At 36.1% G+C, this 15536-nt stretch overlaps 1 protein-coding gene across 2 annotated transcripts; it reads right to left on the bottom strand.

The window, feature by feature from the left end:
* Nucleotides 1-4024: 4024 nt before the first annotated feature.
* Nucleotides 4025-15290, bottom strand: LOC127179112 (terminal nucleotidyltransferase 4A-like). 2 transcript variants are annotated; one of them, XM_051132406.1, is made up of 13 exons: nt 14470-15290; nt 13454-13577; nt 13293-13339; nt 13080-13200; nt 12515-12622; nt 12152-12280; nt 11707-11920; nt 11305-11431; nt 8343-8449; nt 8097-8242; nt 7666-7794; nt 7235-7348; nt 4025-5577 (listed from the first exon to the last, which is right to left on the bottom strand). In XM_051132406.1, the coding sequence occupies exons 1-13, from the start codon at nt 15093-15095 to the stop codon at nt 5431-5433; spliced, it is 2139 nt and encodes a 712-aa protein (XP_050988363.1). In that variant the 5' UTR covers nt 15096-15290; the 3' UTR covers nt 4025-5430. The 2 variants fall into 2 exon arrangements, with proteins under 2 accessions (XP_050988363.1, XP_050988364.1); XM_051132407.1 differs by lacking the exon at nt 7235-7348.
* Between the last annotated feature and the right edge of the window lie 246 nt (nt 15291-15536).

The raw sequence follows: 15536 nt of genomic DNA on the forward strand, positions 1-15536 counted from the left end.
GACCTCTTTCCTGAGTGAACGATGAGCGCCGCCATTACGACTTATAACTTCCGATTGGATGCTCTTCTGTTCCGGTCTCCATAAGAACCCATTCAAATAGCGCCCATCTGTTTTAATGTAGATAACGTCGGCAGCTTTGTATGATCTACACACTCATTAAACTTTGAGGAGCGAGGCACTGACAAATGACGGTCATTGCGACAATGCAAAGTGATGGCGCTATGGAGCCGTGTGCTTTTTAAAAACATTTTAATAGGTTTAACATTAGATTATCGCTAATTTAACTAGAAACACTGGACACCGGAAAGGCACAGCATTCTTCAGGTTAAAAGTCAGGCTGACTTCCGCGTTCAGGAAAAATGTCTATTGGACATTGCATTTAATTTTCCAGTAGTATGCCATTTTTGGAAGTGTAAAAGAATGAAAAATTTACAGTGAATAACTGTAAACTGATATTCTCAGAATTCTCTGCGTTACATTTTTTAACTTTGATGTTTTTTTGTTGTTGTTGAAATAACTGTTTCTTTGTAGTTCTTCTTTGTGCATTATTTCAGTTTAGTATGGGTGTTTACATGAATTACATTTACAGTAATTTTATTTAAATGTATTATTTCTAACATTCAAATAGTTAATTTATTACTGATGGAAAACAACAGCTTCATGAAGTGACTCATAGTAATTTTACACAATAATAATTTTAGAATGTGTTTAGATGTGTACCAAAATTCACAATTTAAAGGAGTCCTATTATGCTCTTTCACAAAGTGTTGATTTTGTTTTGGGGATGTACTAGAACATGCTCTCATGCTTGGTGGTTTGAAAAACACATTATTTTTTTATAATTTACATTATTACAATACCTTTCTCCTGAGCCTGTCACAAATGGCTCGATTAGATCTGGGTTTGATGAAGGCCTGTCTTTCGAAAAACAAAATGTGTTGTGATTGGTTAGCTGTCCCTAATGTTTTTAATATGACTTAATTTGTATTTAACATGACAACAATTGAATAAAAACATTGTAAGTTTCTAATTATAATGCTTAAATTTCCTTAGTTATTCAAAAAGCAGCTACAGAAAATGAGCAAAGAACATTAACATTATCACTTATTAGCCTAGTCTAGTGCAAGTTTATGCATTTAAAAAAAAAACGAAAAGAAAAACACTTGCACTTGAAGCGTCTCTCTGTGCTGCATGGCTAGTTAGGCTAATCCCCCACCTCGTCCCTACCCACCTCCCAACCATTTAAATTTTTGTAGGCGTTACTTATTTTAATAATATTCTAATGATCTTTCTGACATCACAACACCCAGAAAACAACGCTGTAGTCCAAAGGAGCCATTCGTTGTAGTTCTTGACAAGGGATTTTTTAAAAACAAAATATCTCCCTTTGGTAAATCATAGGGATTGTTAACAGTTACAATACATTTGAATTGCATTATTCAGTCTATAAAATATGCAGACACAAGTTTAGGAATAAGACAATACATTGATTTGTGCATCGATTCTGAGATCTTCTGAATGCATCGCCATTCTCTTCAAGTATATATAACTGCAGACCAGAGATCTCCAAAATGGGGCAGGAACTCCAAAAGTAGGCAGAACCTCCAAAATGGGGCAGGCTCTCATCGCGCAAAGACTTTCCCCATTGGCTCTGGCTTCAGCCTATTGTTATTGCCTTACATTTCAAAACTAAACTTTATAAATAAACATTGTTTGTAGTCAATCTCAAATAAAATAAGCTATGCTATATAAATAAATATGCTCAGTGAGAGCAGAGCCCCAAAGCTCGTGGCCAGTGGTTAATGATATAAACGGGAATCACCCACGAGCTATCCCGCAAGCCGTCCCAGTGAAGTGCATGGGAAAAGTTTTACTCTATCGCCCGGGGCTTAAAATTCGCAGGGTAGGATGGTGTAGTGATGCTGGATGTAAAAAAAAAAAAAAAAAGGGATTGTGCATGCATGTCATGTGCCTGTCTGTAAAAGGGAGGAAGCCATGCCCTATTTTGCAGCGCACACCCCATTTTGGAGTTCTCGCCCCCATTTGGAGATCTCCAGGCTGCAGTTATACACCTCTCATTCTCTTTGAAAACGAATCTGAGCTTAGATTTTAACAGCAGATGGTGCTCTAATCTAGTTTTTATCTGCACACTCAAATGCTCATTTAGAGTGCTGAAGAGAACTTGTGCCTTCGGCTGAGTCACGTAATTTCACCTCGGCTCAAAATGCTTTTATGACGCGAGATTATTGTAAACAGTCCACTGTGAAAACCCTTGTAATTCGCTTCAACCTTTTCAAATTGTATAAATGATTATTTTAGGTTCACGTGCGCGCAGGGGCGTCGTTAGGGATAATCATAATCAAAGTTTTTTACTCCAGCCCCGAATGTTTATTTGTATGGCCCTATGATTTCCACGGAATTTGACAATGTTTGAATTATTTAATCAAAAGTTGGTCATTAAACTTAAATCAAGTAGCGATATGGACTGGTATCTGTAAATATTATGCCGCAAAAGAGTATTTAAATATGAATCCTGCATGTTCTGCGTGTCTTTTTATGAATGAACGGCGCGGATGCGCGGTTTCGTTTTCTATAGATGTAATACTGACGCGCAGTCATTTCAGCGTCTGCCGTTTCACTAAATAAGGGCATAAACACGTTAACAACATCTCCAGAACTGCTCTGAGAGTTTCATTTGAGTAAAACAAGCGTCAAATATATACACAGAAATTTAAAGGATTTAAAGGTATTCGAGGCAAGTTGGCAACCCGTCAACATAAAAGTTCAGTTTAACTTTATTAATCATTCAGTATAATGTACGTGCCTACTACTACTACTATTAATTAATAAAAATGTATTTTTTTTTTTTTTTTCACACAATATTTCTTCCATGTTTAACATTTTAATATTAAATCCCCTTTATTTGCCAAAAATAAAATATAATTTTCTTTAAAACATCAATTAAATCAATATTTTAAACCTTCATCTGATAACCAGAAAAATACACAACACAGAATTCCATAAGACTATTGTAAAAATAAATAAAAGTTGTTTTTATGCACTCAAATAAACAGACATGCCAAAACATATTTGGTAACAATAAAACGTAAGGTGAAAAAAAATTAAACCTAGTTCCTAAACATGCTATTTTTCTTAACTTTTGATAAATTGACGGTAAATTGTATAAGATTCATGGTTTTAATTAATTACACATAATTAAATACATTTTGATTAATAAAGTTAAATTTGACCATTAAAAAGAAGACCAGAAAAATGAAAACAAAATTTGGAAAAAATAAAATAAAATAAAACGGAATTTGGGGAAAAAAATAGGGCCCTATTTTTGCATGCAACTTTATATTTGTTACAGTTATAAATACATTTTCAAATGTATTATTTTATTGGTCTAACATATTTTTGTAATGCTATAATTTTGTTATAATACTTTGATACGTTTGCTATTTGCAGTGATTACTATTTACTATTGTTAATAGTGTGACAAGGTCTTTAACACCCAGTTTAATGCCCCCGGACCCACCTAGAAGTATCCAGGTTCAACCACTTGTGTCTAACAAAATCTCATGTGAGCATGATGCGAGCTCCCACCCACTACCACTAGCCCCTGATGTTTTGGCACCAGCCCCGGATGTTTTAAAATCCTAGAAACGCCCCTGCGTGTGCGTAAGGATTTGGAAACAAGCATGGCTGTTTCTAAAGCAAGCAGTGCCATCTGCTGTTCAAAACTAAGCTCAGAATCGATTTGAGAAAGAATCAGATGTGTTCGGAAAAAGTCGAATGGATGCTGAATCATTTCTCGATTCGCCTTGCAACGACTTATCGTCCCATCCCTGGACATAACATAAATACGTTTTGTATATTCATTATATATTGTTCTTATATTTTAAATAAGTGTGTTTTCTATGTATAAAGAGTATTTTTAAAAGTGTATAAAAGATGGTTTCAATTATACTACAAGTGACACGCACAGACCCCCGTCATTTATCTACTTAAACTGTATGCCAAGTAATAAGCAGCTTAAGATGTTTATTTTAAAATAATTTGAGTACAAAACATAAAAAATGTATCAGAAAAGTCTTAAACTTAAGACATCATTACATTCAAACAGCACCTAGATGCAAGTGAAGACTCATTGTAGAGCATTCAGCAATTGATTTCTGGAATTACTGCACTGACACAAAACTCTGCTCATTCAAGACACATGAAACAAACCTCTCTGGTGGTCAAACCTCTAACGTTTCCTGTGCATTTGCAGTTAAGAGTGAGCTGTGTGATCATACTGAAAATGGTCAAAATGGAGTCTATATGAATTAGAGAGGCCCTAGAAACTATAATCAAGTGCCAAATCTTGTCAAAAGGTGTTTTGGAACATAAATATGTAGTGTAAAATGTTGTTGTTCCAGCATAGTGAACTCTATATGAAAATATAGATAAAATTAAATAAAATTAAAAAGGTGGATGCAAGGTCACCATCTGGTGGCAGAATAGGAAGACCAAGATAACAACATTCAGACCAGTGTAGATGGAGAAAACAAGTAAATGATTAAGGAGAGCAATGCTACATCTAGTAAAAATAGTACATCCTTAATCAGGAGATCACTTACGCAAACAGAAAAAAAAAAAAAAAAAAAAAAAGAAATAAAAATTTGGTTAACTTAAAACATATATGCATATTCAAGTCATCCACTAGATACTTTTAAAGTGTTAAAATACACGCAACATGGATGGTCTAAGAAAGGGGAGATGATTTTGATACAGAGCAAACAATTGAGCACTAACCCATTTGTCAGCTGAACTGCAAGCAGATGCGCAAGTAGTATGTAGTACACACAAGATTAACATGCACAGAACCACAATAATGCTGGCTGCAATATAGATCTGAACATCATAAACATACAAAGTGATTCTTACTGTAAAGTGATTCTCACTGCATAAATGTCAACTTACATTCAATTCGAGAAAATTAAAATTGGGGAAAAAAAAAAAAAAAAAACCCTTGCACAACAATAAAAAAGCCATATTGCACTGATGGTATTTTACAGAACGATTTACAGTACAAAAGCAAATCACAGCCCAGCAATGCTGTGACAAGATTTCTGTTATCAAAAATATTCTGAATACAATTAGAGATGAACTACTAACTCAATATAATTGTAAACAAAGAATATCAGTAAATAAAGAGCTCCCAGATGTTATTTATACAAAAATTTAAAAGACAACAAAACATAGTAAGTAGAAAAAAAAACAAATGAAAACAGGTACATCCAAATGTGTAGTCACAGATAAAGCACTGGGCAAAACAAAAAGTGCAAATTGAGACATTGTCCATTTTAAGCAGAATAATTACCTTTGATCAGTGAAACCAAAGGATTGTGGCTCACATTTTGTCTTGGGCAGGAGAAATGGTTAGCACTACCTGCTGAGACTCATGGGAACAGTGTTCTTTTGCCGCCGCCGCAAGCTGTTATAGCCATACTGAGGATAATGTCCTTTGAGGACAGGCAAAGTGTTACGCTCTAAACAACTGGTGTCTGGAGGCCCCTTGAATCTTTGGCCATTCTGAAAGAAAGAAAGAAAGAAAGAAAGAAAGAAAGAAAGAAAGAAAGAAAGAAAGAAAGAAAGAAAGAAAGAAAGAAAGAAAGAAAGAAAGAAAGAAAGAAAGAAAGAAAGAAAGAAAGAAAAAAAAAGAAAGAAAGAAAGAAAAAGAAAAAGAAAGAAAAAAAAAGAAAAAGAAAGAAAGAAAGAAAGAAAGAAAAAGAAAAAGAAAAAGAAAAAAGAAAAAGAAAAAAAGAAAGAAAGAAAGAAAGAAAGAAAGAAAGAAAGAAAGAAAGAAAGAAAGAAAGATTTAACTGCATTTAACAACCAAGCAAACACCCAACCACTGATACGATCAAGGATTAATACCTGGGGCCTCATGTATAAATCATGCATTTTGTAGCGTATGCACAAAACGGCATAGAAATGTGTGTATGCCGTTTTCCATGCATATATCTGGATTTCTAAAAGGAAAAAAAAAAAAAAAAAAAAAAAAAAAAAAAAGCGCTACTTTGCGTAAATGTGCGCACTGTATGGATGCCTGTGCGCAAGCACTTTTTCCTGGAGTGAGAAAAGTATTGAAGTAACTGAGTTTAAAATTCTTGTTTTTTTATTTCAATATGCACATTTACTCTCATTAATGGAGATAAGCACTGAAATTACATGAAGTCATTCATAGTGGATCACATTTATAGTGGATGCGCTTGATCACTTTTCCTGTGGCTATGTTCTAATGACAGCGAGGAGTGCAGGTGCACAATAATACATCTTTAAACTAAACTGCAGATCTAAATATAAATATTTATATCAAATAGTCCATTGTCCGGTTTGAATATGTCCAATGATAATAGCTTACTGTTCAACCACAGCTGAACGGAAGCTGATGTCGCGTGTAGGCATCTCCACAACATTATGAAAAATACCACTGTATTTGAAGGATACAGCTTAAGAAAACAGTAAGATTTGCACATTTCCTTTTTATTTTGTAAGTAACACGCCAAGTCAGACAACTGTAGGTTACACTGCAATAAAATACAGGTATAATCGTTTCCACTAAAAATAGCTAAAATACATTAACCTTACCAGCAAAAATAAATAAATAAATAAATAAATAAATTTGTATAGTCTAAAACAATTGAAATACTATTTGGCCAGATGTAAGGCACAAGATCAATTCTATTCTAAAAAAAATTATCTGAGAACTATTTTAAACAGTTTTGTTTTTATGGATATTTTGATATATTTGTTCTAAAATATAACAATGTTACCAGATTATTTTAAGCAATGTGGTAAGTATGGCACAAATGGCACTTATAATCCGTATCTCACATTTCCATATTGTCTTGTATCTTTGATGGTGTTAAATATGGTGTCAAGTGGATGGGAATATGCATGGAATGATATGCAGAAGAGGTTATGCATAGTAAACCTAGGCGTTGTAAGCACCATACCATATATGGGGATTTCTGGGAGGAGACGGCCTGGAGATGCACATATGCATAATCTTTCCCTGACAGGGATTTATAATAGGATATTTGTGCAGGTTCTGGCATACACATGGTTTTTATAAATTTGAAAACATACGCAAAATCTAGCTTTTGTGCATACGTACACTTTTAGGATGGAAATCTATGGAGAGTTTATTTATATGAGGCCCCAGACGTTCACACTAGTTTCTTACATTAGTGTAGTGACTGGGGCTGGGTATTGAGCCAATGTAAACGGGAGACACGCGGACTACTCCATTCACATGAGTCAAACCATCCATACATTGTTTGCTGGGTAAAGGATGTGACTTAAACAGGGGGAACATAAAAGGGAACATAACAACAGTACATGAGTAACTACAACCACAACTGGAAGCAAAAAAAAATAAATAATAATAATATTGTGTAAGAATACTGACATCTCTGAATGGCCATCAATAGAAAACAAACAACCCGTTCTGCCACTACTTCACGTAGATAACTCCCAGAAAAACATTTCAAACATGGTGGATGTCACCAGAAGATCAACATGACAATTAACACAAAGTTGACTAGCTGAGAGACGCATCAACTTCCTCTCATTCTTTAATGACTGTGCGAATTAACTAAAAATTGGAGGGATTACCTGACTTCTGGAGTGGAGAAAAGTTCCAGCTGCATTTGCTTTTCTCTGTGGTTTCTGTTTGTCATCAGTCATGCAAGACACTGTAAAGAACTCCTGAAGAACTGAAGATTTGCATGATGTGTCAGAATCCTGAGCAAGCAAGAGGGGAGAAAAGGGAAAAAAAAAAAAAAAGCCATTTAATGGCAGATGTCAAATGTAGTAAATTACAAAGCCCGTAACCCATCAGATCTTTGCTTATATTTGGAACACAAATAATTACATCAAACTTAATGCTTTTGTAGGGGTAGACTTTATGCAGAAGTGTGCTGACATGTGCCTTTAATGACTTCTCTTGTACTCCTTAAAAACAAAAAAAAACAAAAAACAAAACAAAAAAAAAAAAAAACTAATAAAAAAAAAAAGCACACAACAACACTACACCAAGAGCTTACAATGTCACTCCCAGAAAGCGAGGACATAGAGGAAGACGAAGATGATGAAGAGTGCTGAAGGCTGGACAGAGATACAGGTGAGCCTGCATTGTGTGGTGACGAGGAATCTCTCTGCTGGTCCTCTGGGTCTCTTTCATCATTCTGGACTTAAAATGACCAGAAACAATTAAAATCCACTAAACCTAGCCTTATTCGCAAATCATAAAAATTGACATGACTTTTTTAAAATCCATAAGACTGGCTTACTGTTACTGTCAATCATTCTGGCATTGTATCTGTTTCCCCACTGCTGAATGACCCACTCCCTGTAGTCAATTACTTCCTGGGTCACTTTAATGATACGCCCCAATGTGCTTAAGAGAGAGAGAATTAAAATAAATTAATTAATTCAGAATTAAATAATTAATTAAATACGATTTCACCAAGACATTGAATCTGACAGACTATAACTCACTGAAAAGTGTCACCATTTAAAAAAAAAAAAAAAAAAAAAAAAAAAAAAAAAAACCACACACACACACACACACACACACAAAGTGTTAAAGGAGAAGGCCACTTCAAAAACAAAGATTCACATACAATGTACTCAAATGTTTTTTGAGGAAAACATTTCTGCATTCTGATAAAAGATCCTAGCAGAGGAAGAAGGGTCTTATCTAGCATAGCGATCAGTTATTTTCATTAAAAAAAAAAAAAATAGTAATAAAAAAAATAAAATACAATTTAAATACTTTTTATTCTCAAACGCTCATCTTGCCTTTCTCTCCCTGAACTCTGTGTATTCTGACTCAAAGTCAACTCAACTTCAAAAATCATTTCAAAATCATCCTACATCACTGTTCCGACCCAGTCTTTGCAAAGTGAACATGCAAAGATGATCAAACACCCTTAACAAAAAAGGTAAAAATAGCGATATATGGCGATTTCGAAGTTGAGGGAGAACATGAGATGGGAGTTTTTCGACATATCAAAACTGTCATGAACCAGAACAAAAACAGTCCAGGCACAGTAAGACAAGATAAGCATTTGGCATTAAAAAGTATATAAATGGTATTATTTTCATTAAAATAACCGATCATTACGCTAGATAGATGGGATCGTTTACAACCGCATTTGGGATTGTTTGAAGCCGCATTTAAACTGCATTTTGGAAGTTCTAAATCGGGGCACTATATCAGTCCATTATATGGAGAAAAATGCTGAAACGTTTTCCTCAAGAAAAAAAACAACAAAAAAAAACGATTTCTTTACAACTGAAGGAGGAAAGACATGAACATCGTGGGTGACAAGGGGGTGAGTAAATTACTTGTAAATTATTGTTCTGGATGTGGACTTCTCCTTTAAGTGAATTAGGTGAACAATTAATTGGGGGTGGGGGGGGAGGTTGATCTTGATGAACAAAATGTCCAAGCTGAAAATCATTACTTGCATGCATTGTGTACTTCAAGAACAAAATGTAACAATGGTCAGTGGAAGCCAAATATCATCAACTCACTGACAGCTGGATTCAAAATAACTGATCGCTGATCCAACTTGCACAAATTTCATTACAGCAACTTGTAATGCAAGCCAGTAGTGTGCATGATATCTCTGTATGCACTGCCGATAACATCTAGGCATGGTCCTGACGAGATGGTGAATGGAGTCCTGAGTGATCTCCTGCCAGACCTGAATCAGAGCATCAGTGAGCTGAGATCCTGGACAATCTGTAGTGCTACTTGGCAGCTTCGGATGCTCAGACATAAAATCCCAGAGGTTCTCAAATTTACCCAGGTCTGGGGAAATTGAGGGCCATCAATGCCATTACCATCCAGAAACTGCCCAGCCTCATGTGGCCAGAATGTGTAGGCCTGGTCATGCACCAGAAGAAACCAAGGACCCACTGCACCAGCATAAGGTCTGGCAATGGCTCTGAGGATTTTATTGCGGTACCTAACAGCAGTAGGGGTACCTTTGGCTAGTATGTGGAGGTCCGCGCGACCCATCAAAGATAATCCTTCCCAGACCATCACCGGGTTCATGCCGGGGACAAAATGGTCATGCTGGATCATGTTGCCACTTGCCAGCAGTATAACGTTCCCCACAGCATCTTCAGACTCTTCATATCTGCCACAAGTTTGAACCTGCTATTATCCTCAAAAATAACAGGGCACCAGTGGTAGACCTACCGATTCTAGTGTCCTCTGGCAAGTGCCAAGTGAGCACAGGTCCCACTACAAGGCGTCAGGCCCTCATGGAATCCATTTTTGACAGTTTGGCTCCAGCAGTGCTCCTCCTGGTTCCAGTTACACAAAGGCGCAGATAAAGATGCTACTGCTCGATTGTTACCCTTCTACAGCCATGTCCAGCTTTTCTTGTGTAACAGCCCATCTCCCAGTATCTCCTCAATACTTTCGTGGCGGTGCTGGGAGACAAACCAAATGGTGTGATGGTATGTATGGATGTGCCATCCTGGAGGAGTTGGACTACCTGTGCAACCTGATTGGGTTGCAGGTACTTCCTCACGCCAAGTAGTAAAAAAGGACTGGTGCCGCCTTTTTTTTTTTTTTTTTGAGCAGTGTAATAGGAGGTAACACAACAAAAACATAATAAGTTGTGATAAAAACGTACATAACTTATAAAGCCTGGAATATACTACATGATTTTTGCCCTGATTTTCCACCGGTTACCGTTTTGGAGAAGTTGACGCTAGTTTCTGAAAATCAGAGCCAGTCTGCAGATTAAAGTTTACAGATTTCACAGAAAAACAAATCGTGTAGCATATAATGGTGACCATCTCTGAATTTTTTTTTAGCTTTTGACTATGATTCCATTCATTCAGATGGTAAAAAAACACGTTTGATATTTTGAGCCGATTTTAGAAGACATTGTTTTCATTTGTCAAGCATTTTCTAGCAACAAGGCACACGTTTCTACTACAAAGTCGCTAAACGTATGATGCCCAGTGTTTTAAAATATGTTTAAACACAAACCTTTTTTTTTTATTAATTCATTTCTGTTTTGGGAAAAAAAGAAAAAGAAAACACAAGTCTTATGAGTTTAGAACACGAGATGGAGTAAATAACAACATACTTTTTTGGGTGAACTAACCTTTTAAGACTTCACTGGCCACCATCATTAACAAAAAAAACATTCAAGCAGCACAGAAACATTTGTGGATGCCATTTTCTTTTATGATCAGTGGTTGGTGGACTTGTATTGGACTAACCTTTCCAGATTTCTGTTAGGGTAGGAGCAGGATAGCGGAGATATAGCATGACTTAAGACGATGTATGCATAGTTAAACACGTCCTTCACCTGCATGGCACCATAAGAGCTCCGGCCAACATCATTTCCTAACATACAGAGAACAGTTCAAATTCAAATGCTTTTTTTCCTTTTTCACTTTCGTATGGATAAATCAACAATGTTGCCATTAATATAGCTTGTCAAACTTTGAAAACTTTTTTTGTCCATTCTGCAACTGTACACAGTGCCATTTCAAGCATACAACTGCAGTTCTGATTATGTATCAAGAATAGAAAACTTGACAATGACAACAACGACAACATAATTTAATTTAACTTGAAACCAATGCAAGGGGATAAAACTGGATGATCTATGATTGTACCTGGCAAGTTTGGGTCCTCAATACAGAGCATTGAGGGTCTATATCTAGTCTCCATGACCTTCATGATCTCCTCTTTTGCAAGATAAGCTCCTCCATCCTTCACACGGATGCCTGTTTTCAGATAGTTAAAATGGCGTCCATACAAATCAAAGAATTCGATGAGAAGGATGCCCAAATTAATATTGGAAGCTCTGCAGTCTATTCTGGGATGGAGCTGAAATAAACACCAAAAGACATGTAACGGTTTATTTTCATAGTATTTTAATAGTTACATTATCAAATTTGTGTATATCGGATCAACCATAAAGTAGAAGACTGCCAAGAGAGGTACTTTTATATAAATTAGGGTCAAAAGACAAATGGTACCAATTGGCAGTAGGGAAAAACTGGCTGGAAATCGCCATGCATAAAAGCACATTAAAACACCTTTTTCTTGATGCCTCACCTGCAGGAAGCTGATGACCATCAAAATGAGGCTGTAGGAACTGATACCACCCGTAAACACCTCGTTCAAATCTCTCTGAAGCAGAAACTGCTTCAGCACAAAGATCAAGTATGGCAACACAGAATATTTCTACATTTAAAAAAAAAAAAAAAAAAAAAAAAAAAAACACACAACACACACACACAATAAATATTTGTATTTTGATGTCAGGACAGGTTATGGATAAAATCATTCATTCAATATCAGTGCAAATTTGCTTTAACGTCTACAAAATTCAGCGGCTACATGTTTTCAGTTCTACCACTGGGTTCAAATGTGCTCATTCAAATTAACTACAGTATGAATTACAAAAGAATCTCTCACCTTAAGATGATCCTTAATAAAACGAGCTGCTTTGACACCAGTTTCAACATTAAAACTGATGTCTACCTTCACATCTGTCTCTCTGTCAGTCAGTTTAATTATTGGTACCTGTAAAGAAAAAGGCTCTGATAACCAAACTGATTCCTCTTAATCCTCAGAAAGAAGGCTTATTAGTTTTGGAATGATTATATACAAATTATATAATATTATATATATTTTTCCGATCATTAGTGAACCACTAACGAACAGTGCAATTTATTCAGCATTTCTTGTGGACTTTCACCTCAATAGCAATCCTGTTTGCAAAAGAAGAAATTCTAGCAAAATGCAACTTTATATTTAACCCCATGCATAATCAGCATTTGAATGCATGTCATTCACAATCTCCCATATCACTTGCGTGTTCATTCCCCTTTTCCCCCTTTTTTTGTTACACAGACCTGGCAACCCCGTATTCCTGGCTGCATACAAAATTATTTAATAGATCCTCTGATCATTTCTGTCTGAACTTCACTTTATTATTGGTCAATTACAGGTGCTCAGTGAAAAACAAATGATGACTAACCGTAGCCCTGTCAAGTAGTTTAATGGAGAATGGCTCAGCCACTCTATTCTGCCTGAGTGCCTGGTCCAGCTGCTGTAGAGGTGGTTGTTCCCATTTTCCACACACCACCAGGTCAATATCACTATATAATGCAATTAAAAACAAAACCACACAATAACAAAATAATATTACAATATTTATCACTGCAAACATATAGATGATCACATACAATACCTGGTAGGAAGATAAAGTCCTGTACTGAAGCTGCCAAATATTTCAACCTGAAAACAGAAACAGCACTTTAAAAAGACCTGGCCAATGACTGCATTTCACACTGCAATCAAAAATATATATTTTTTTGTCCACCATTGTTAAACTCTCTGTGCTGGACTCACCTTTGCCATAGGCCACAGGTCTTTGATTATGGTCTCTATACGATGGACAACATCTCTCCTCATTTGTTCCTCTTCTGGACGTGGTGACATGAAATGATAAAAATCCACCATCTCCTCATGGAGGCTGGGGAGGATAAATATTTGTGTCCTCTATTACATAGGGACTTCTGAACACACATTCAAAAGTTAATTTTAAAATTCCAAGTATTAAGTCAAAATGTTTAAATAGCATTGTAAAAAATTTTTTTTTTTTTTTTCAGAACTTGAGGTTGCAAATGTGTCCCAACAGGTAAACCAAAAGCTTTACATACACATACATTCCAGTCTTTACACCTACTTAAACACTTGGGCCAAATACAGAAAATGACATGCAAGTAGTCGTTCTTACAGGTTTCTGAAGACCAGATAAATGGAATAATGGAAAGGTGTGGGGAAAGCTGCTTCCTCACCAGACTGAATGTATAAGTGGGTTGCAAGTGGAATTATCAAATGCAATTATCACTTTTTGCAGGTTGTAAAAGAAATGGAATTAATCAATCGTCAAACCTTAACTGTGCTTTAAAAACAAATAATAATAATAATAATAATAATGATAATAATAATTATTATTATTATTATTTTATTTTTTTAACAATAACAAAAAAATAAAATAAAATATACACAACACACATCCAAAGAAGCACAGAAAAGTGTATTTCCTCTCTACAAGCTAAGCTGATTGGTCTTCAGAAACTCCTCCAAATATAAAACTAAAATACCTCAGCAGTAACTGATGAACTAATACAGACCTGCATCACTGCCAATGTGTTACAACTCTGGGGCAAAAATTAAAATCGTTGGAGAGGTAACACACCATCACATTTATATCATTCAAATTATAATGTTAGGCTGCATTAATTGCTCTAACACAAACTGCATTGTATCCTGATCGGTTAACAAACTAAAGAAATATATAAAATTAATGAAAACCTAAAGAAAAAAAAAAAAAGTGTCATTCAAAAGAAAAATGTTCTTACCCGTTGATACCTGGACTGTATCTTCTGGTTGCCCAAGGGGTCCCACATAAATGACTGCCATTAGAGTAGGACAGAGAGTAGTTCATTCCATTTGTGCTCGCTTTATGGTCACTTCTCTTTCTTATTGGATGGTGGTTAGGTTGGTTATCTATAATCATTTGTGTCTGATAATGTTGTTGTAAACGGTTACTGACATTGTACATATGTTCAGTAAAGTTAAAGTGAAGGTTTGCTGCATTTGCGCTCATACTGTCACCAGTGGCAGATGAGGAATCTGACGTCGGATTGTCACTCTCGGAATCTCCTGAAGATGAAGGTGAGGAAGAATCACAACCGTTGACTACGACAGGGGTGACATACGGAGGTGCAGGATCAGAACATGTGTTCGGAGATCGCGTGGCACCTCTGTCATTATAATGCTGATTGAAAGAACTGTTCAAAGACTTTCCAGCTGTGTTGGTGGGTACCAGCGATAACTGCTTCATACAACTGGCCGCCAAAGCAGGTGTATTTACCCGCAGCGAGTTACAGTGGTTTCGCCTTTGCGAGGTTTCCCATACGCGCATCCACAAAGCGTTGGCAGGTCCTTTCTGCTCGGGCTGAATCCAAGCCACCCGAGGATCCATCCAAATTTACCGTAACAAAGCTCACAAACACTCTCTCGCCTAAATGTAGACAGGCGTCCTCGAGAGTTACAGTACTCACGGGAATTTGCGAGACGCTGAGCTAAATTTAAAAATCCCGGTAAGACTAAATAAACCGAGACAGTTCCTCTACGTGAACTGGTTTTCAGCGAACTGTTGAATACAGAGCGTCCCAATATGGCGTGCAGGGAATCTGGACAATGCGCATGTCTCTGGGAATTTAAACTCTTTCTCGAAAAGTAACACACCCCCTTCAATTTCCCCAACCACTTGTCCAATCCAATAAAAATGTGATGCGAGAATTTACAGCGGAATTTTTAGTTGTTAATTTAATGTTATAAAAACTTAACCCATTAAATTAAAGCAACTTAGCATGTCAAAATTATGATAAACACCCAACAACAAATAGTTTATCAATATCAA

Source organism: Labeo rohita, chromosome 16 (genome assembly GCF_022985175.1).
Source record: "Labeo rohita strain BAU-BD-2019 chromosome 16, IGBB_LRoh.1.0, whole genome shotgun sequence".
NCBI lineage: Eukaryota > Metazoa > Chordata > Actinopteri > Cypriniformes > Cyprinidae > Labeo > Labeo rohita.

Bases quoted from the DNA above. Each gene is read 5' to 3' on its own strand.
- LOC127179112 (XM_051132406.1), bottom strand. From the start codon at position 15,095: ATGGATCCTCGGGTGGCTTGGATTCAGCCCGAGCAGAAAGGACCTGCC. The intron at 13,578-14,469 runs GTAAGAACATTT...TATCCTCCCCAG, and splicing joins TACAGTCCAGGTATCAACGG to CCTCCATGAGGAGATGGTGG. The intron at 11,432-11,706 runs GTACAATCATAG...TCTGTATGTTAG, and splicing joins TGAGGACCCAAACTTGCCAG to GAAATGATGTTGGCCGGAGC.